Genomic DNA, 22,456 nt, shown 5'->3' on the forward strand with positions numbered 1-22,456 from the left:
ACAAAGAACCAGGCTGGCTTCACTGATGAGTGCAGACGGCAGACGAAGAGCACAAGCAGCTGCATGGCTTTGTGCTGACCTCTGAACGCTGCGGTCTGACCACTGACCCCACGTTTGCATTTGTGTGACTGCCTCTACTCGCTACACCTCTGCCTGTGCTTCAGGACTCACACGGTCATACATTCACCTCCACGTGTGCTATTTCACTTACAACTAGTGGCCCACACGCGGTTTAAAATTCCTTCAGTTCCATTACCTGTTGGGTTTCTAAGACCTCTGTCTCTTCGAGCTGCCGTGTAAAACTCAGCCAGGCTTCATTATCAGCTATTGACAGTAGCTGAGTCCCCTGAAAACTGGTCTGCCCATCCTGGCGCCAATCACGCTCTCTCCACATAGACGCCCTTCTTAAACAGGCCCTCTATTTACAGCTCGAGATGAGCACCACACAACAACGTAAACACCCGCATCAGTGAGTCTCGGGTGCTCTGCATTGCTGCAACTCAGGGCCACTAAGCAAGCTGTCATAATCTGTCCTTGGAATGCAAGCTCTCAGGCAGTCCGCTCCTCATGTCACCCTGTCAGTTTACCTGAATCTATGGTGAAAATATTCAATATAGACAAACCCTAAGTAAACCTATGTCTAAAAGAAAGCACTGGACAGTTTAATTTCCACAATACAAACCTGCGTGTTTTATGTTACTAAATGAAAAATGGCTCTAATCATTAAAGTTTTTATATAACTTTTACACTTCCATGTAACAGACTCAGCATATAAATTAAAAATTGGCAAGTTTGGCAAAATAATGAATAGCTAATTAGAGAAGATGAGAATTTACACAAACTCTATCTCTGTTCCCCACTGGTGGCGGGGACAGCACTGTCTCCCTGCAAGGAACAAAGCGGACACTGGCAAAACTGCAGGCAGGAGAAGGGTGGCAAGAAAAGTGGAGCCGTGTCCCCAGAGTGTCCTTTGAGTCACAGTAGCATAGTAGGGGAGAAAGAGTCACCTCGCCTCCCTGAAACTTATGTCTTCCATCGAGGATCACACCATCCATGTTTTAGACTTTTTCTAGCATGAAAACTTTTAGGGGTCTTCACAGTGATGTTCTTCTCGAAGACCATCAATCTACTCCCTAATTCTTTAGGTAAAGGGCAGGAGGGGGCTGAATGAAAACTGTAACAGGTGGAAAGTCTTACACTTTTCCTGGTGACATAGATTATACCTAGAGCAATGAAAAGATTTACTTGTTGTTTTTTAAACCAGTGCTTCATTTGACGGACTCGCTTGTCAAAGACAAAGTAGAGCACCGCCTGGCGAAACATGACTATACAAGTCTGCTAGTATCAGCAATACCTGGTTGGCTGAGACTAAACACTTCTTGTCTTCGTGAAGGAGAATACTGAGAGAGCAACATCAGGTCCTGCAAGGCCAAATACTAAAAAGAAAACAATATATATGCATTGTTAACTTTATTAACCCCTATTTATACATCGAGTCTAACATTTACATCCCATTTCATGAAGGTATTTTAGAACCATAAATCCTTCCTTTCTTGATATCTACAACTTATCTCACCTCTACCTTCCTTACCTACTTCAAGCTAAAATAATCTATGTACCTTCCTACCCCTGGGGGAGGAAACACATCATTTCCGACAGCATCCTGACCTCCCTCTACAAATTACACCCCACTCTTAACTGAGACACTTAACACACTGAGCTGAGCTTCCTCATTTACTTGTCCAGATCCACCAACCAAACTGTGAGGCCCACAGAGCAGGAATAACATCGTATTTACTACCACATTCAGAGACAGTGCCTGGTAATAATGTAGGCATACAACACCTCTTGAACACTGTGTTTTCTTTGCAAGCCTCTCTCTACCCTGCGAGAGCATTCCCTGTGGGACGGGTGCCCTGTGGGTGGTTCCCTTAGCACCTGCTCTAACAACTTCTCCCTCTTCCAGAGCTTCCTGACAGCGATAGCATATTCTCCTTATACCCTCAGCGAGCAGAAGCTGCAGGTCCAAACCCGCTAGCATCAAGTCCGTGCTGACTCAGAGGCCCTCGAGAACAGCGCGCCACAGCTGTACATCTAGGTGGAGGCGATGGTCTCATCTTTCTCCCACACAACAGCTGGCTGTTTGAACCACTAGCCTCTCCATCAATACAGTGGGCCACCAGGCTCCGAAGCTACTGGCACCCGCTCATTACTACGCACTTATTAAACAACCAAGCCACTTCCCTGACCTACTCGCTGGGTCTCGGAACCCGCCCAGGGGCTCCAGATGCTCCCGTCCCTCTCTGTTCTCCCGGGAGTTCTTTCCCTGGCTCAATAAAACAAAGAAACAAATAGTATTGACATTCTAGAGTTTATCGAATAAATGAGTCATAATTCAGATTTAACAGTAATTAGTTAATGATGTGTTTTCCTTTTAGTTCACAATGTCTCTACAGTATGATAAAAGTAGTCTTTCTACTTTCCTTCTATTTTTTTAAAGGGTTGTTGTTGTTGTTAGGTGCCACTGAGTGGCTCTGACCCAGCGTGACCACAGGCACTACAGAACAGAACACTGCATGGTCCTGCGCCACCCTCACAACTGGCCCTGTGCCTGAGCCCACGGCTGCAGCCACAGTGTCCGTCCATCTCTCGTCCAGGGCCTTCCCTTGTTCACCAGCCGTCCACTTTACCAAACAGGATGTGCTTCTCCAGGGACTGGTCTCTCCTGACAACATGTGCACTGTATGTAAGACAAAGTGGGTCTCCACCTTCCTCAGGCCGCGGCCCTTTAATACAGCTCCTCATGTGGTGGTGACCCCAACCATAAAATTATTTTCCTTGCTACTTCAGAACTCTAATTTTGCTACTGTTATGAATCATAATGTAAATATCTGATATGCAGGATATATTCTCATTGAACACAAAGTATAGTGATTAATCACAAAAACAATATGTAATTATATTGTGAGATATTTGTTTCTAATGACAAATAAATGAAATGTTGTCTTGAAGCATGGTGCAGCATGGGGAACAGTCTTCACGCCACGCCCTCGTATGTGGGCATATCTACATGTGGGCGGGCCCGCCAGGAGACGGATACAGGAGCGCTGTCTCCGTTCCTAAGACGATTGGAAAGATGTTTTCCGATGGTCTTAGGCGAGCCCCGTGAAAGGGTCGTTCAACCCCCCCCAAGGGGGTGGCTCCCCACAGGTTGAGAACCACTGCTCCGAGAAGTATTCTGGACTTACTGCTAACACAGATCTGTTTGCCCGTTTAGCAGTCCAGGGAACTTTAAATATTCTTCTCTGTTATCACAATTCAAATGCCTCTATTCTTCTACAGTCTTCCTTATTCAAAGGATACTAATATTTTTTAACAGAATCACTTTAAATTTTCAAAGTACAATTTTGAAATCAAAACTATTTTTAATCAAAACCAATTACTCCAATAAATTTTATTCAAAACCATTCGGAACCAAAACAATTTACTCTCATTTAGTTTGATTTATAAAGTTATTGCAACTTCTTTACTCTTTTTTTTGGGGGGGAGCTGTCTTTTTGAGGATCAAAAATTCTTATTTTCTCAGTATTTCTTAAAGTGAGTCCAGTGAATATCTACTCTACCAAACACACATACACATAAAAAAGAAAGAAAGAAAAATGAGCCCTGGTGGCAGAGTGGGTTATACAATGAGCTGCTACCCGCAAGGTCAGCAGTTCAAAACCACCAGTGGCTCCATGACAGAAAGCCGAGGCAGGCTATCTACTCCTGTAGAGCTACAATCTCAGAACCCAGAGGCAGGGTTGTTATGAATTGAAATACACTAAGTGGCAGTGAGTTAGTTTTCGTTGTGTTTTGTTTTGTTTTACCTAGCATTACCTTTGGTCACAAAACCAAACAATAATATAAGAGTATAAAAACACAGGTGATCCACAGATAAACAAAACAACAGTGTTTTCTACTGTTTATCAGTTTAAGAAAAGCGAATGCCTGTGGTTAGATATTGTTCATGCTTGGAAGTATTTTTATATTTAGTCTAAATATCAACCAAGTTAGCTAGTTTGTATACCTAACACTGCAATACAGACCTGCATTTTACTCAGTTGGAATGAAAATTGAAAAAGTAGACAGCACTCAATTTAGCAAGCACTTGGGGTTTTTTCCCACATTTATATTACATTATGGTAGGCCCTCGAAAAGCGATCCAAGTCCCCTTAGCGATTAAGTCCTTTCGGGAGAGCAGGTTACAGAGGGCTGTGCCAAGAGAGAGGAGGCACGGTTGCGGTACCTTGATGATGAGGGGAGGACAGCTGCTTAACACTGCAGGGAGGCATCCATCTGACTCCTCTGCAAACGGTGGCTGAACGGGGAACAGATGAGCCTATAAATGCAATCACATACAAAGACTGTGAAAATGGCTTTATTACACTCAGTACTCATTGAGATTTATGATGAAGGGAGATTAAAACAACCAAATTAACATCATTACTACTCCTTGCAAAAACAGGTTGTACTGTTAATAAATGCAAACACACCACTTCTAAAATATTGCCATGCTCCCATTCTATTAGAACTCTGGCTTCCAACAACAGAAATCAAGGTCGGAAACAAGCATTCTCTGAAGCATACATTCAAAGATGATCAAATGAAACAAAACACTCATTTTCTAAACACTTTTTTTCTTTTTTATAAAAAATCCATTTTGGGCCTCTTATAGCTCTTACCACAATCCATGTATGCTATGCATCCATTGTGTCGAGCACATTTGTATATTTGTTGAATCATCATTCTCAAAACAGTTTCTTTCTACCTGAGCCCTTGATATCAGTTCATTTTCCCCTCCCTCCCCACCCTTCTCCCTCTTCATGAACCCTTGATAATTTATAAATTATTATTTTTTCATGTCTTATGCTATCCGGTGTCTCCCTTCACCCACTTTTCTGTTGTCCGTCCCCCAGGGAGGGAGTTATATGTAGATCCTTGTAATCAGTTCCCCCTTTTCCCCAATCTTCCCCTTTCCCTCCTGCTATCTCTACTCTCATGATTGGTCCTGAGGGGTTTATCTGTCCTGGATTACCTGTGGTTCCAACTCTGATCTGTACCAGCGTACATCCTCTGGTCTAACCGGATTTGTTAGGTAGAACTGAGGTCATGATAATAGAGGGCATTAAAGTGGAGGAAAGTTGTATGCTTCATCAGTGCTATACTGCACCCTAACTGGCTCATCTCCTCCCCGTGACCCTTCTGTAAGGGGACGTTCACTTGTGTACAGATGGGCTTTGTCTCCACTCCACGCTCTCCTTCATTCACATTGATATGATTTTTTTTTTCTGGATCGTTGATAACTGATCCCATGAACACCTCATGATCACACAGGCTGGTGTGCTTCTTCCATGTGGGCTTTGTTGCTTCTCAGCTAGATGGCTGTTTGTTTACTCAAGTCTTTTAAGACCTCAGACGCTACATCTTTTGATAGCCAACAAAACAAACCCCAGAGAGATGTTTGTACAAATTACACAGAAGATCACTTCAAAGTTCAAAGTAATTTCTTTAGAATAAATTTCAAAGCTTTCCTTCAAAAATGATTACAGTTGACCATCTAGCTCAGAAGCAACAAAGCCCACATGGAAGAAGCACTCCAGCCTGTGTGATCACAAGGTGTCAAAGGGATCAGGTATCAGAGATCAAAGAGAAAAAAAATCATATCATTGTGTGCTCACCTCCCCGATACAATCGCTGAAGACAAATGGGTGCATAAGCAAATGTGGCAAAGAAAGCTGATGGTACCCAGCTGTCAAAAGATACAGCATCTGGGGTCTTAAAGGCTTGAAAGTAAACAACTGGCCACCTAGCTCAGAAGCATCAAAGCCCACATGGAAGAAGCACACCAGTCGGTGCAATCACGAGGTGTCGAAGGGATCAGGTTAGCAGGCATCATCAGAAAAAAAAATCTATCATAGTGAATGAGGGGTGGAGTGCGGAGTAGAGACCCAAAGCCCATCTGTAGGCCACTGGATATCCCCTTACAGAAGGGTCTCAGTGAGGAGACGAGCCAGTCAGGGTGCGATGTAGCAACGATGAAACATACAACTTTTTTCTAGTTCCTAAATGCTTCCCCCTCCTCCCCATTATCATGATCCCAATTCTACCTTGCAAGTCTGGCTAGACCAGAGGATGTACACTGGTACAGATGGGAACTGGAAACACAGGGAAGCCAGGGTGGATGATCCCCTCAGGACCAGTGGTGTGAGTGGCAATATAGGAAGGGTGGGTTGGAAAGGGGGAACCGATTTCAAGGATCTACATGTGACCTCCTCCCTGGGAGACGGACAAGAGAAAAGTGGGTAAAGGGAGACGTCAGACAGGGCAAGCAAGATATGACAAAATAATAATTTATAAATTATCAAGGGTTCTTGAGGGAGGGCAGAGCCGGGAGGGAGGGGAAAAAAATGAGGACCTAATGCCAGGGGCTTAGGTGGAGAGCAAATGTTTTGAGAATGATGAGGCCAATGAATGTACAAATGTGCTTTATACAATTGATGTATGTATGGTACTTTACACAATTGATGTATGTTACGGATTGTGATAAGAGTTGTATGAGGCCCTAATTAAATGATTAAAACAAAACAAAAAAGAAAAAATAACTGTCTTAAATTTAAGTGTTTTAACATTATCTATATCAATAGCACATAATATAACATGTACTCAACAGAGAAATAGAAGCCTCCAAAGAGTAACACTGTGAAGCATCCCAATCCCTTTGGAGTCCAGGAATTAAGTGAACACTTAACCGTTTCTCAGATAAAATATAAAATAAATGATGGTCATAAATGATATGCCCCTCATGAGTGAGATCAATACCTAATTTACCAAAAGGGCTTGGGATACTCATCAATGCCCTACCGAAAAATCAGCTTGGGTGCTCTACAAGGCCAAAGTAAGAACAAAAGCTCATAACTAACCTCTGTAACATAGATTTTGAAGAGTATCCATGAGATATACCAAGTTGTAAGGAGAAAGACACCACACAGCCAGACATGGTAGAGTAACGAGAGATTCAGGAGACCACTCACAGAGTCAAGAGGATGCAATTGCCTGGGAAAACAGAAGTTAATCTTTAATTCTATGGAAAATAAAGCAAGCTAAATAATTTATGAACTTGCATCAGTATGCTGAGAAACAAAAAACTCTATTTCTAAATAATGTTGATACTATTCACCTTTGATACCGTACAGAGGTTTCTTTCCCTGATACCTTCCCATGAGATCCTAAACGGACAATGCATTTCCTGTGTTCCACACATTTTTGGCCGTGTACTATGGAGGAAGAATTTGCCAAGCTCAAAAGTCTAAATACCAAAGGCATAATGAAATTTAGTTATCGCTGTTCTGTACTTTGATATTTAAAAACCATTAAACATGACCACGGTTCAACTCTGTCTGCCCTGTACATAGTTCCACAGTGGTTGAAAGCAAGTACTCCCACCTAAAATGAACAATTCTTTACAGTTAAAGCATTTTAAGAAACTTCATTAGAAAGCTAATTTTCTCTTACCAAAATCTTGAATACATCAATTAGAAAAATTATCATAGCCTTCTAATCACACTACTAGCAATTTTAAGAACCTGGTTTTAAACACCTCTGACTCATTCAACCTCTGCGTGTTGTCAATAGGCAAAGAACCCTGCTGGTTCCGTGGTTAAGAGCCAGCTACTAACCACAAGGTCGAGGGTTCAAATCTACCAGACACGCTCTGAAGGAGACAAAGGTGCCAGTCTGCTTCCATAAGACGACAGAACTTGGAAACCCTTTGGGGGGCAGTCCCACTGTCCTGTGGTCACTATGAGTCAGAATCATCTCGACAGTAAGAGCCTTTTTTTTTTTAAAGGATAAAGTTGTCAGACATCTACAATTCTGTTTCCACATGGAGAACCACGTCATCTCCCAACCAAAAAATTAAAGTCTACACAAAAAGAAAATAAATAAATAAATTGCTTAAAGCCTATCATCAGTGTCCAGCTTTCCACAAGATTGCATGGGTTCTAACCAGGAACTTCTAAGTTGAGTGCAAACCGCGTGCACTGCCCAGAGACGGTGGCCACCACAGAATAGTGGCAGAGACTCTTGTAAATTCATGAGGACTTTCAGTCTCTTGGTGGCACAATCTCGCCATCGACCTCTTAGGGCTAGTCTGACATTTCAAACAGCCGCCATCAAGAATGCCCAGCACAGTGCTTCAGTGAGGGAAGGGAGGCTGGATGAGGGGAAGTAATACACAATAAACAAAATATAAGGTACTGTGCCATACAACTAGTTTTAAGATAAAGAAAAATATTTCTAGTAAATATAATTTTTCCACTTTACTTACAGCCATCTTTAAAATCTGAGCTAACAATTAATGAAGAATGAATTTGGTTTTTATATCTAGCAATTTAATAGATATTAATTAATAGATGACAAAACTGAATTTTACCATTTATAAACTTAGGAATTGAAATCACACTATCATAATCTCTCTTAGTAAGTAAGACATAAACACATAAGCCAATATTCCTAGTCGGAATAACTGGTAATAGCAAACCCCGCATGAGATTGCTGATTGACCCAGCCGCAATGCATTGACACCTTGGCTGTAGCAATGGGCGCACACATAACCAGCACAGTGAGACTGACACAAGATGGGGCAGTGCTTTATTCTGCTGTCAGCCACGTTCCGGGCAGTCAGAACTGGTTTGACGGCACCCGACAACAATATATACGACCAAGGTAAGATGGGTCATTCTTACTAATTTAAACTGATTGTGAAGTAGGTGAAGGCTTACAGAGCAGACTGTCAGTTTTACAGTCAAAATTTCAACCCATCCCTTGCAATCCCTCAATGTACCACTGTTTGTTCCACCTCCTTCCTGCGCTGCCTGTGGGCATTCCTCGTCCGGTCCTAACTCTCCGTACTTTGTGGTCTAAGCTGCCCTTTTGACCTTAAGTGGTTCATTATGCTAACATGAGGAGGAGTTGTTCCACATGAAGGGTGACTGAGGACCATAGCCTGAAGGTTCCACCAGTCCCTGTCCTACCAGGAAGCCTTCTCTTTCATGATTTTGGGTTTGTACCACATTTTTCTCTCATTCAATCCATGACTTCCCGTGACCCTTCTCCGAGCAATTTCTAGTGTAGCCAAGCACATCTCGTTCTTCTAGTGTTAGGGTTGTGATGCTTGCTGGGCCTATTAATCCAGTGAAGTAACTGCCTCCGTGTCTTTCAATTTTCAACATTCTTCTTTGTTCTATGCGAGGAGAGAGTAAGAGTTGCCCCTTAGATGGCTGCTCATCAATCTAAGACACAGAACACTGTCTTTGTCACTGTTTTGTGATCTGAGTTTGGTGTCCCTCGAGACTCTGGTCCAGGCACCCCCAGGCCCAGCAAGTCGTTCCCTCAGAGTGCTCAGTTATGTCTGACGCTTTCATAATGTGGCCCCTTTGGTACACCATCACGTGCACAGATAGATCTTATCAAAGCTTTATATATTCGTGAGAATATTCAAGCCTCCTTTCCACACCTGTTCAGCCTACCTGTTTGTCCAAGCATCTGCTCCTGCCTCACCACTGCTGCAAGATTCTGTACACAGCAGTATTTGCCCGTTGCCGTAAACTCTTGCAAATCTCCAAGGCTTCTCACCGTCCTCATATTAACCTTTTCAGTGTATATTGCCTTCCTCTTCCTCACCCAAATAAATACTTGTCTAGTCTAAACCATGACCTCCGCCTCTCCTGTTTCCCCTCCCACTTTTGGGAAGCATCAAAGACTGTCTCAGGATGCAAACCTGTTCTCGACTGTTACGATGTTGTTGCTGTGAGGGGCCAACAGAGCCAGACACTCCAGTCCCAGGTCGCACGCCGTCCTCACACCGTTCTTATGTGGAGTCCTGTAATGCAGGCTCAGGCCGTCTTTCAAAGGCCTTTCTCTTTCATGCTGCCCTTCTACTTTACCCAGCAGGATGTCCTCCGAGGACCTGTCCCTCTTGACACGTCCAAAGTGCTTTCACAGCGCTGGTCTTACAGCTGTCCTTTTGTGATTGACTAATTGCACCTAGCAAAATGCGCTCCAGGATGACCCCTGTTATGAGGCTATTTCACAGATTGTTCAGATTGTTATTAAGATTACATAACATTCTGGTTATGCTGGTACCAGTTTATTTACTCACTCTTTGACTGATGGACATTTATCTTGTTACTGCTGTGAACAGCGCTGGGATGAACAGGTGTGCACATATCTACTCCGGCCCATCTCTTACTTCTCTAGGGTACTCAGCAAGTGAAGGGGTTGCTGGGTCATAAGGGATTTCTACATCAGTTGTATGCAGCAGTCCCACCAGTGTATGAGGGTATTTGTTTTCAACTCTGCTACGACTAGTGGGGTACAGTGGTGTATCACTGCTACTTTGACTTTCATCTCTCAGAAAGCTGAGGATCTTGACCATTCCTTCAGCTATTTGCTAGATGCCTGGATATCTTCTCTGGTGAAGTGTCTGTTCAAGTCCTCTGTCCATTTTTAAATTGGATAATGTATCTTTTTCCAGGTTTCTACAAATTTTAGAGATCAGACTTAATAGACTTCACTGCCAAAATGTCTCCCCACTTGCTGTTCTCGCTGTCCTCTTCTGGTGAAATTGGTGATGTCCCTAAGTGTCCCAATGTCTAGGAGACCCACTCAGCTCTTTCGCCTTCTGCTGTTTGGGTGCTTTCCACTACGTTTGGTGATGTGTTTACTTCAACTACTAGGGCCCCTTAATGGGTTTCTATCTTTCCCACTGAGGATCATTATAGTTCTAGGTTTTACATTTAGGTCTTCCATCCGTCTTGAGTTCATTTTTATATATGGAGTGATGAGTCCAGTTTCATTCTACAAATGGATATCAAGTTTTACCCGCACTGTGTGGTTAGAGGGCCTCTCGCTTCCTCATTTAATGTGTTTTGACCCTCTTTCAAAGATCAACTATCTGTAGGTAGATGGATTTATTCTAGATTCTCCAACTTATTCAATTGCAACTATGACTACAATTGCAATTTTGACTACTGTGGCTGTGTAGTAGGTTTTGAGATCGGGGAGTGAGAATAGTGGGTCACTTTCATATGGCCTTTCTGGTTATGATCTTGTAACTTCCACCAAAAGACTGTGTGGTGATTAAACTACTGGAATTGTATGACATGTGAATTATATGCAAATTAAACTGTTCATTAAAAAAGATTGTGGGAGACTATGCAAATAAGGGGAATTAGCTTGCTGCTGATACAAATTAAGTGCATGGCACCTTGTGGGATTTTAGATACAAATAAGGTGCACGGAACTCTAATGAGGAGATTGGTCAGTTTTGCCATCATGCTAGGATTAAAATGAGACATACCAGAGATGGACAGTGGGGAAACTTGACCATCACCAGGAAGAGACAGGAACAAAGCACATCTGTGGGACCTGTGCTGAGTACCTCCAAGACTCAGGAGACAGCTGTACCAGGAGAGATGGTAAGAGACACAGGAGAGGGAGCAGCAGAGAAATAAGTGACAGCAGAGGCAGAACTAGGAAATCAGTACAACACAGCACAAGGGTTTCTCAGCCCACAAAGAAATGTGGCCGGGCATCTTCAGGCAGGAGGCTTGCCGGCACGGTAGAAGACCTCTGGGCCCTTAGTGGAGCTAGGTTCCCTGACCTACAGAGCAAGAAAGCTGAGCACCTTTAGGCCAGAGACTTGCTGGCTGAGTGGGAGGCCTCTGGGCGTTAGTGCTGGAGTGAAAGAGCTTAGCCAAGCAGGGCAGGCGCCTGACTGTGAGCACAGATGAGAAGAGGCTGTCTTGAGCAAAGAACCACAGTCTGCACTGTTCTAGATCCTGACTTGCAGTACCTTTACTTCTCTAATGAACCCCACAGGGGTCCGTGGGTCCTGTGTGTCCACTGCAACAAATCCTGAATGCGGCAGAGGTCATGGGGGGGTGGCTGTGGTCGGAATTGACAAAAAGGTTGGAGAAAAAAGACATGCCTGACCTGTCTCACAGGAGTAGCTTTGGGTTGCTGCTGCTGATTCTCCCTCTCCATTAGGCCAGAGGAAACTCCCACTTTTACAGTGATTTTTAGAGACCAAACAAGTCATCTTTACAATGATATAAAGCAGTGGTTCTCAAACTTCCTAATGTTTAACACAGTTCCTCATGTTGTGGTGACCCCCAACCATAAAATTATTTCGTTGTTACTTCATAACTCTAATTTTGCTACTGTTATACATCATCATGTAAATGTTGGTATGCAGGATGTACTTTGTTACAAAGTGAACATAAAGCATAGTGTTTAATCACAAAAACACTGTATATATATATATATATACAGTGAAATACTTATTTCTAATGACAAATAAATGAAATTTTGTCTTGGAGCATGGTGTAGCATGAATAACAGTCTTCACACCGAGTACTGGTATGTGGGCAGGCCTGCCTGGCAACGGATAGAGGAGCAGTGTCTTGGTTCCTAAGACCATCGGAAATACATGGTTTCCAATGAACTTATACGACGCCTGTGAAAGGGTCGTTTGACCCCCAAAGGAGTCGCCACTCACCGGTTGGGAACCGCTAACATAAAGTCTCCCCGTGGAGGGCGCCAGGCTTACTTTCATGGTAACTGAGCACTTGAAGAGAAGGTTTGTGCATTAGTAAGCATGTAGTCGATGTCACTGAACTGTGCATACAGAAACTATTGAACTTGCAGATGTGTACATGTGTACAATAAGAGAAGTATGTTTGGGGGATAAGTAGAATAATGTACCTCAGTGCTGTCACTCAACTGCCACTTCAACTGGTCACCTGACCTTGCTAAATTCTCATTTCCTCAGATGAAAAAAATTAAGAGCACCACACCGTTATGATTCTCTGCTCCAACACAGGAAAAACGGGGGAAACATAGAAGCACAGCCTGTGCAATTCAGGAAGGACAATTTGTCTCCTAGCAGGGCAGATCCAGGCCTATGCAGTGGACAGTAACGCCGGGGAGGCCTCAACAGTCTGCGCTCACGAGGGCAGCTTTTCCCCAGGCAGGAAGGGGAACAGGCGAGGAAGTGAAGAGACCTGGTGCATGGTGGGGATTGCAAGCCGTGTCACAAAACAAACGAGGTGGTAACAAGTGAATGTAAAACGGATTTGCTCTGTAAACTTTTACCCAAATCACAGCTAAAAGTTAAAAACAAAAAGAATCCTAAAGGAATTAAAGGTAAATCTAACAAATTATCATTGCTTATTTCTGGAAATAAATTAACTTAATGAAAACAGGGGGGCAGTCTTTTTCATCAGACTATATTTTGTACACATTTAGAACTTAAGAATATTTTACCTATCAGAAAATATAAATTTTTTAACTTAAAAAACTGAGTAAAGAAATCCAGAAAGTAGCAAACATCTAGGAACATGAAACAATAAGGACTGGCTCTTTTCATTATTACTTACTTATCCTTCTGAAGGTCCATAGCAGTGGTAATCCATGCTTTAGGAATATGGCCTGCGAAGAAAAAGAAGAGATTATGATCCTGAAGTTAAAACACTTTAGGATGTGAGGTCAATGAGATGCCCGCATACAGACACCAAAACCTCACTCAACATGCTACAATTTCAGCTGTATAAATACCCATTGCCCCTTGCACCCACCTAAAGTTTGGCAATCTGAGGTAGGAAGAATAACGGGCCCCTAATGGTGTCTACATCCTAATCTCTGAAACCTGTGACTATGCTACCTCACAGGCCTATGAGGATTTGCAGATCTAAAAGAAACCATATTCTGGATTATTCCCTTGAGCCTCGAAGGTCCCTGACTAGGACGGCAGGAGGGTCAGAGTTGGAGAATGAGATGTGACAACAGGAGCAAAGTCAACGAGAGAAAGAGATGTAAAGATGCTACACTTCGGGCCTCGAAGACCGGCAGAGGAGCCACAAACCAAGAAATGGCAGCATCCTGGTAAAGGTAGTAAAGCAGGTTCTCCTTTCACACTCCAGAAGCAACACACGTGCCCCAGCACTTTGAAAGGCTTCTACAAGGCAGTTTCCACTTGACACAATCCAGCATATATGAGGTTTTAGCAGGACCACCCAAAACATAGTTCAGATTTCAGTCACAGTTCATATAAACTGTGAGCAATTACAGGGGTCTTCTTGCTTTTCAGTCCCCTGAACATTATTAAAACTTCATTATCAAACGTTTTGAAAATGATGACGGCAACAAGTGTACAAATGTGCTTGACACAATGGATGGATGTATGGATTGTGATCAGAGTTGTACGAGCCCCCAATAAAATGTTTGTTTTTTTTTTTAAACTTCAGTATCACTAATCTATCACTTGAGGAGGTAATAATGAGCACGAACCTATGTTACTGAAGGAAGACGTTCAAGCTGCACTGAAAACATTAGCCAAAAACAACGCTCTAGGAACTGAGGGAATACATTAAAATGTTTCAACAAGTCGATGAAGCAAGGGAAATACTCATCTGTACCAGGAAATTTGGAAGACAACTACTTCATCAACTGACTAGAAGAAATCCATATTTATACTCATTCCGAAGAAAGGTGAAATTCTCAAATTATAGAATATCATTGTCACGTGCAAGACATTTGGCTGAGGATATCAAACAAGAGTTGCAGCGTTACCGTGACAAGGAGTTGCAGAGGTTCCGGCTGGATTCTGCAGAGGACGTGGAACCAGGGAGATCACTGCTGATGTCAGGTGGCTATTGGCTCAGAGCAGAGACTATCGAAAAGCTGCTTGTGGTTATTGACTATGCAAAGGCTTTCAGCTGTGTGGACAGTAAAGTATGGATAGCTTTGAGGAGAATGGGAAGCCCAGGACACTTTAGTGTGCTCACGTGGAACTTGTACACGATCAAGAGGCCGTTGGATGAACAAAGTACTACAGCACGGTTTAAAATCGGGAAACGTGTGCATCAGGGTTATAGCCTCACCATCCTCATTCCATCTGCATGCTGAACAAATCGCCACCGAAATTGGCTTACACGAAGAATACACCGTGGAGGAAGGCTTATTAACAACCTATCGTTTGCAGATGACACAACCTTGCTTTCTGAAGGCAAAGACGGCTTGAAGCACTGACTGATGAAGATCAAGGATTTCAGCCTTCGGTATGGATTACGGCTCAATGTACTGGACCAATAGATACTATTATGAGAAATGGAGTTGTCAAGAACTTTGTCTCATGGAGAGAGCAGTCAAGAGATCAAAAGACTGTTGTACTGTGCACATCTGCTGCACACGACCTCTTTAGGATTGAACGGCAAGGATGCTACTTTGAGGACTAAGACGAACCTGACCCCAGCCATGGTATTTTCAATCGCCTCATCTACACAATGCAAGCTGGACACTGAATCAGGAGAAGTACAAAATGTGTCTGAATTTTGGTGATGGCAAGGAAGAGTGAAAGCAGTGTGGACTGCTCAAACAACAAACCAATCTATCTCAGAAGTACAGCCAGCGTGCTGCTTAGAAGCAAGTATTTGGAGACTGTATCTCACACTTTGGACATGTCAGGAGAGAGCAGCCCCTGGAGAAGGACATCATGCTTGACAAAGTGGAAGAGCAACGAAGGAAGGCAGCCCTCAAGGAGATGGACGGACACTGGCTGTGACCATGGGCTCAAGCATGCGACCAACGGTGAGGACAGTGCAGGACCAGGCAGGGTGTCACGGCTGTACACAGGACGCTGAGCCACAACTGCCTCAATGGCATCTAACAACAACACAATCGCCACATCAACTCTAGTCAACCACGGTACTTCTCTCAAAGTCTGCCAGTGACTGGGTACTGTGTCCCTGTTACTCAGTCCAAGTATAGAAAACGTCTTAAACATGACCAAAACACCGTGAGGGAATGAGCTGCTTGCTGGACCTGGGGGATCAGGATCATAAAACCAGGGACACTGTGGTCGTACGTAATCTTGTGTCAACTTGAAGAAATTAAGAGTGAAGGGGTAGAATCTAGCCTGTCAGTCAGGTCACAGTCTGATGATGCCTCTTTGTGGGCATGGCCTTCTCATGAGGATTCTGGGAACTTCCTCTCTTCCTCCCTGGAGGTGGGCCTCTCTCTCTCTTTGCTTCACCTTCCTAGGGAGAAGACCTGAGTGAGCCACGCAGTGAAGACCTGTGGAGACTGCCATGGGATGCTTCCACTGCCACTGGATCCACAAGACTTTTCACCGACTGGCCTACGATCTTCCTGATTTGCCATCATTGCGAGTGGCTACGTGAATCTAGAGAGGAATTTATGGACTACTATTGGATATATGGGCTTAGTGGACTTAGGGACTTGATCTGGACTGGGCTGGGATGTTTTCTTGATATAAAATTACCCTTTTATATAAAGCTCTTTCTTATACATGAGTGTCCCTGGATTTGTTTCTCTAGTCTACCCAGACTCACACAGACACCAAGGTCAACTGGCTTAATAGAATTCACAAATTCAGTGTTCGACATTCTACTTTGGTGAATGGATCTTAAAAGTCTATGAACTGCCATCTAGGGTGCATCTACTGCTCTCTCCCATCTGAAAGAAAGATGATCAAATTAAAAGACATTTGGACACATTCAGTTCAATGGACTAATGTACCATATAAATATCAGCCTCCACGACCCTGGACACCAGAAGAACTAGATGCTGCCTTGGTACATTCCCAAGAACAGGTCTTGTATTAAGCAAGAGGAAAATGTGCAACAAAACTCAAACTCATAAAAAAGACTAAGTTTTCTAGAGAGTGACTGGCAGAACCTCAAGACTATGGCCCTTAGTCTCCCTTTGAGTGTGGAACATAACTCCCTCCCTGGTTGAAGAATCAATCACTGAAGTTCAAAAGAGCAGCATTTATCCGAGGACCAAGAACAGAGGGAGAGGAAAGAGGGAGGGACGGCAACAGGAAACACAGGTAAGAGGTGAGATAAGTGATCATTCACTGAAGAGAACTGCACCAGTGAACTGAAACAAAATGTGTATGACTGTTGAATGGAAAGCTTATCATGTGCTCTGTAAACCTTCATCTAATATACAAGGGGAAAACAATATCAGAAGTTTTTTTCAGGAACTGTTTGAAGGCCCCGCAGCCCCCTCCACCGTCGCCCTTTATTAGTACCACATCACAAACTTATGAAAAAGGGTAAGTTCTTTCTGAACCCATAGCAAACTACATACAATATTTTCCCTTAAGCAAGTTTTCTTTGAACAATGAATGCTGGGCTAATCACATACAGGCAGGCCTTCAGTTACGGACATCTGACTTATGAACAACTCTTCCTTGCCCTTTAATACAGGGCTTCAAACTGATTCTGTCATATCCAACAAAGCAAGAAAGAAAACAGACCTGAATTTTTAGAATTTCGGTGATTCATCACAGGAACCACAATAGCAAAGGAAAAAGTACGGTCAGTCTCCTGGAACGGAATTCTGGGAAGAGGCATGGGTGGTGAGCCCATTCAGGACCCTGATATGAGACTGGGGTGTTGGCAGGACTAGGGTGAGCCACACACATCCACAGCAAAGGGTCGGCTGCCAGCTTTACGTGGAGAACAGCCAATGAGCTTCCTTAGCCATGGATGAACCAGGACTAACTGGTTTTCAAACCCTGCCTGCTTGCAAATGATTTGAATCTCCACTCACAACACACTCTTCCTCACCGTCACCTTCACCCGCAGCTTCCAACCAACCGAGAGAGTGTGAAGCCTCTTCTTGCTCTAACCAAAGTTAAGTAAAAACAACAAGCACCTGTTCCAACTGAACTACAAATTCTTATGGACAGTTAGGAACAGATCTTAGATCTTATATTCACGATATGGGGACTGCCTGTAAAATAATTGTAGAAAACACACAATAATGATTTTGAAAATGACATTTTCTAATGAGTTAATACATATACTGTATCAAAATACAGAAATTCTTACCCAGAAAGTAATACAAAATGCAGAAATTTCGAATAAGAAATAGTGATTCCACGCAACTATGTTTAACTAGTAAGAGCAGAGATCTCCTAAATCGCAAAAATTTGTATTGCTGTGGGAAAAAGAGAAAGAGAATTAAGTGATACATCCAAACAGAAGTTCTATTCTATACACTTTCTACTTTAACAGTCAACATAAAGGTCATTGTATAAGTTTATTCCTGAATCAAAATAGACAATTTCTGATGTTAAAATGTTTAACTTATACACTATTTCAGTGATGCAGAGGGAGAAATGTGAACGCGCCCACACTAAGCACTCAAGACTATGAAAAAGAACACGAGAAGCATGGTCTAACACAGCACTTTACACACATTAATCCCTATGAAGCTCACAGCAACCACACGAAGGAGGGTCTGTTATAGTTTCCACTTTACAGATGAGAACACTGAGGCTCAGGAGATTGAAATGGGTAACTGATATTCTCAATTAACAAAAGGAGGATCTGAGCCACGGATCAGGCAGGCTAGCTTCAGAGCCCCAATCTTACAGATAAACGCACAGTGGTGCCTGCTTCAAAACCAAACCCCACTGCCGTGGAGTCGCTTTTAGCACAGACACCATCCGAGCAACCAGGAGCCCTGGAGCCCACAGGCTCGTTTTCTGTGCAGCCCTGAGCTACTTCCTCCTCCTACAGTTGCTCACTCATCAAACATGGCTGAACCAGCGACACAGTTCCTTCGTGGATACTATTCAACTCTAATGATCTAAGACAGGAAAAAACCTCATGTACTGTGCTTTCCTGGACAAACTACACTAAAACTACACTTCCTATGAAACAACTGTCGTTCATTCTTACCCCTCTCACTCCAAAACTGTCCATGGAGAAAAAAACTTGAAAATGATTGGAAAGAATTTTAGAAAGCCTTATGAATAAAAGATGAGCTTCCCAAAGCTGGGGCTTCTTTCATGAGGTGCCCTCGGGCTGATCCTTAAAGAATTCCGGGAACTAAAGGATTACAGTATTAGGTAGAGGGTTTATCTTCATACCCGTCTGCAGAAGCCTATAAAAACCAAACCAGTCGCCAGTGATTCCAATAGTTGACCCATGTGTGTCAAAGTAGAACTGAGCTCCACAGGGCTCTTCTAGCTGTGACCTTTCAGAAGGAAACCACCAGACTTTGCTTCCAAGACCCCTCTGGACAGGTTCAAGCCACCAACCTGTTGTTTAGTAGCCCACCACCTAACCAACCGAGCCACCCAAGAACTCCGCAGATAACTATCATATGACTACTTGATCACTCACTGCACAACTTCAATTACACTTATTCAAATATTTTCAAAGTACAATATCTAGAAATGCACGATTCCCTGCAGCCACGCCACTGGTTGCTAGCTCATCGGCGCCCAATACAAAGAGCACAATCCCTCCTTGCTTATTCCCCTCGCAGCTGTCGCTTCACACAGAAAACGAGGAAGAGGAAGGCGTGCCAGCATGCAGAGAAGAGCTAATACAGACCCGCCTTTGCTCTGAAGCTGAAGTCTGCGCAGCACCTTGCTGGGTTTCTTCTAGAGACCGCTACAGGAGCTTTACGATGGCCAGACACTGTGCTTGTGATCTACAAAATTTTATCTCACCTACTACTCTCTTTAAAGCCTCCTCTGCCTGGTCCTACCTTAATGGAGATTCAATTTTGTCTCCTCTTTTCCATGCCAATATTCTACTCTTCTCTATTAGTCTGTCATGAAGAATTGGATAAGAGTAATGAAATGGGTTTTGTATAGGAAGTTTACAGGGAAAAAAAATGAATTGGACAAAAGCAGACTTGTAAAAAATATCCCAATTGGGGGCCATACTTAAAAGTAGTTACTAATATATACAAAAGGAGACTTGGCGGTGTAGTTTTTACAAGTTGGGCTGCTAACCACAAGGTCAGCACCAGCCTTTCCATGTGAGAAAGATGCGGATTTTTCACTCACATTAAGAATTAGTCTCAAAAAAAAGTTAGTCTCAGAAACTCACAGGGGCAGTTCAACCCTGCCCTATAGGGTCACTACGAGTTCATATCAACTCCATGGCAGTTGAGAGAGAACAGAATATACAATACGAAGCTAATTATGCAAGCCCTAGTGTACACAACATACCATTTTATAGAGGTATGTCTATGAAAACGCAAGGAGCCCTGGGTCAGCAGTTGGAACCCACCAGCGACTGCATGGGTGAAAAATGAGGTCATCTGCTCCTGTGAAGACTTACACGCTCAGAAACCCTCCATAGGACTGCTCTGTGTTGAAATCAACTCAAAAGCAGCCAGTTCGGTTTTTAGGTATACGAAAGTACACAGTAAAGGGTCTGGAATGGTATTCATTAAGCTAGGAGCAATAGCTCTCTCTGGGGCAAAGACAAATCGGCTGTGAAGTGGTTAAGGGGAACTTGCATTTCATTTCTTTGAGTATTTTAAGAGGGTCGCCACCGTACTCTTGCAAAACTGTATGAATAGGCAGGATCAAAAATAATGATTACTGCTCATAAAACAAAGAAACAAACACCTTCTTTTAAGTACTAGCATCTCTCTGATGAGCTTGGCTGTTGATGGAGTAGTTATATGGCTATCACCATCACACCCACCACAGCAGCTCAGAGTGAGGGAGGAACAGACATGAGATCTTACAGCAACTTCCTGACCACTGACCTATGTCCCTTTGCAAAGAACAGACAGGGAGATTGTGTACTGTGCACCATGTAGGAAGGCTAATGCCAGAAGACTAAACTACAGTGTGTCCATTTTGGTCTTCTAAGGAAGCAAGCCTGCTTGATGGATGGGAAACTATGGTCTTGACAACCAAGCAAGATCCATTATTTCAACTCTTCTTGCCAAAATCCTCACCCCCCTTACTGTACTGTTCTTTTCCTGCACCTACCCTCCAACTCACTGTTCAAGATGGAGAACAGCATCCACCTAGGCAGACTGGGTGGACCACAAATACAGAGACGTCCCAAATATATATTAGGAGCAAATATTGAAAGGCTAAGTGTTAAAGATCAACATTCTGCCTCTGCTGAATCTGAAGCTAAAGTTAAATACTACTATCACAGAATAAACTTCTGAGATATAGGGATAAATCTAAAAATTTTTAAATTATGAAAAAGACAAATTTTACACATTTGATATCATATGACAGCATGTCAACTGTGTCAACTGCTCTTCTATGCGCTCTTGTACACTTGTGTCCAGACCATGGCCACCAGATTGGATTTTAAAACCTACCTGAAAGACAGTTTGAACTGTGCCACTCAAACCAGCTGACCTGTCGTTGCCTATAGGAACCCTGCCTTGTGCAGTAATTACTGAACAGCATGCAGACCCTTTCCAACTCCTTATCCAACTCTGTTCCCACCAATGTTTTGATGCTCTTTTTCAGCCCAGCTGCTTATGATGCCCCAAGCTCATGAGGTGCTAGGCTCACAAAGAGAAGCTGTTTGCCTGAATGTCATTCTACGCTCCCAGCCCTGTCAGGTCAGTCACATCCATGACCGAGTAAGGAGAGCACGAGCAGGGCACAGCAGGCTTCTGAGAGCAGCAACAAGGTTACCACAGCTCCCCGCTTACAATAAAACCTCAGAAAGATAAACCTCACCTCTCCAGATACTATTCTGAGAACTTCACACCTAACTTTTGCTGATCAAACTTTAATGAAACAGATGTAGCCAGACAGATATGCATATGCCAAGACAATTTTAACCCTACCAAATTCTAGATATACGGTAACATTCAAGTGAAATCTTACCTGTATGATGGGAAAGGGAAGATAATTCATGTTGTTGACAAAATACAGAAGGCTGTAGCTGTAGCCCATGAATGCTCCAGCCAGTAGGAAAAAGAGGTGATGTTCATTTAAGCAGGTGTGAGCAGCAGGGCTGTCCAGGCTGAAGGGAAAAAAGTACTGTAAGCCAACAGCATCAGGAAGGCATACCATTGTTCAAGACTCAACAGCATCAGGAAGGCATACCATTGTTCAAGACTCAGTATTTACTGAGGGCAAACCTCTGACCGTATTATTTCAAAATGTTCCAAATTCTCACAAAATGGTTTGTTTTAGGTAAGTAGAAACAAAGGATTCACGAAATCCTTTCACAATTCATGAGAAACTGGCCTTTATTCTCTAGCTCTGTTCCCCAGAAAGATGATAAAGCAAGAATATCAACTATGACACAAAACAGCACTGCGTGTAGTTTTCTTTTGTTGTTGGAAACAGCTGCATCTGGAGGGTAATACTGGCCCTTGGTTATCACTGCGGGACGACAGGCCATCCCCATCACTTCCTCCTGCACTGGTATAAATACATAAACCTGAAAAGGCTCAACTAAGATGCAGGTGGTTGAAAAAGCTGGCCTAGAGATCTATTTCCAAAAGATCAGAGGAATAAAACACAAACACACACACACACACACAAAGATCAGAGGAATAACACACACACACACACACCACACACACA

General features: G+C 43.2%; 1 protein-coding gene across 3 annotated transcripts in view; it reads right to left on the reverse strand.

Annotated features, from left to right (window-relative positions):
* The window catches only part of NDC1 (NDC1 transmembrane nucleoporin), a 64,019-nt gene that overhangs the window by 29,994 nt on the left and 11,569 nt on the right, over positions 1-22,456 (reverse strand). For all 3 annotated transcript variants that reach the window (XM_075556402.1, XM_075556421.1, XM_075556411.1), the window contains exons 5-10: positions 21,749-21,887; positions 17,964-18,072; positions 13,482-13,533; positions 6,963-7,095; positions 4,289-4,381; positions 1,355-1,436 (exon numbers count right to left, since the gene is read on the reverse strand). In XM_075556402.1, the coding sequence (XP_075412517.1) occupies positions 1,355-1,436; positions 4,289-4,381; positions 6,963-7,095; positions 13,482-13,533; positions 17,964-18,072; positions 21,749-21,887 (608 nt within the window). The remainder of the gene's footprint in view (positions 1-1,354; positions 1,437-4,288; positions 4,382-6,962; positions 7,096-13,481; positions 13,534-17,963; positions 18,073-21,748; positions 21,888-22,456) is intronic.

The sequence above is a fragment of the Tenrec ecaudatus genome, chromosome 1 (assembly GCF_050624435.1).
Source record: "Tenrec ecaudatus isolate mTenEca1 chromosome 1, mTenEca1.hap1, whole genome shotgun sequence".
Classification (NCBI taxonomy): domain Eukaryota; kingdom Metazoa; phylum Chordata; class Mammalia; order Afrosoricida; family Tenrecidae; genus Tenrec; species Tenrec ecaudatus.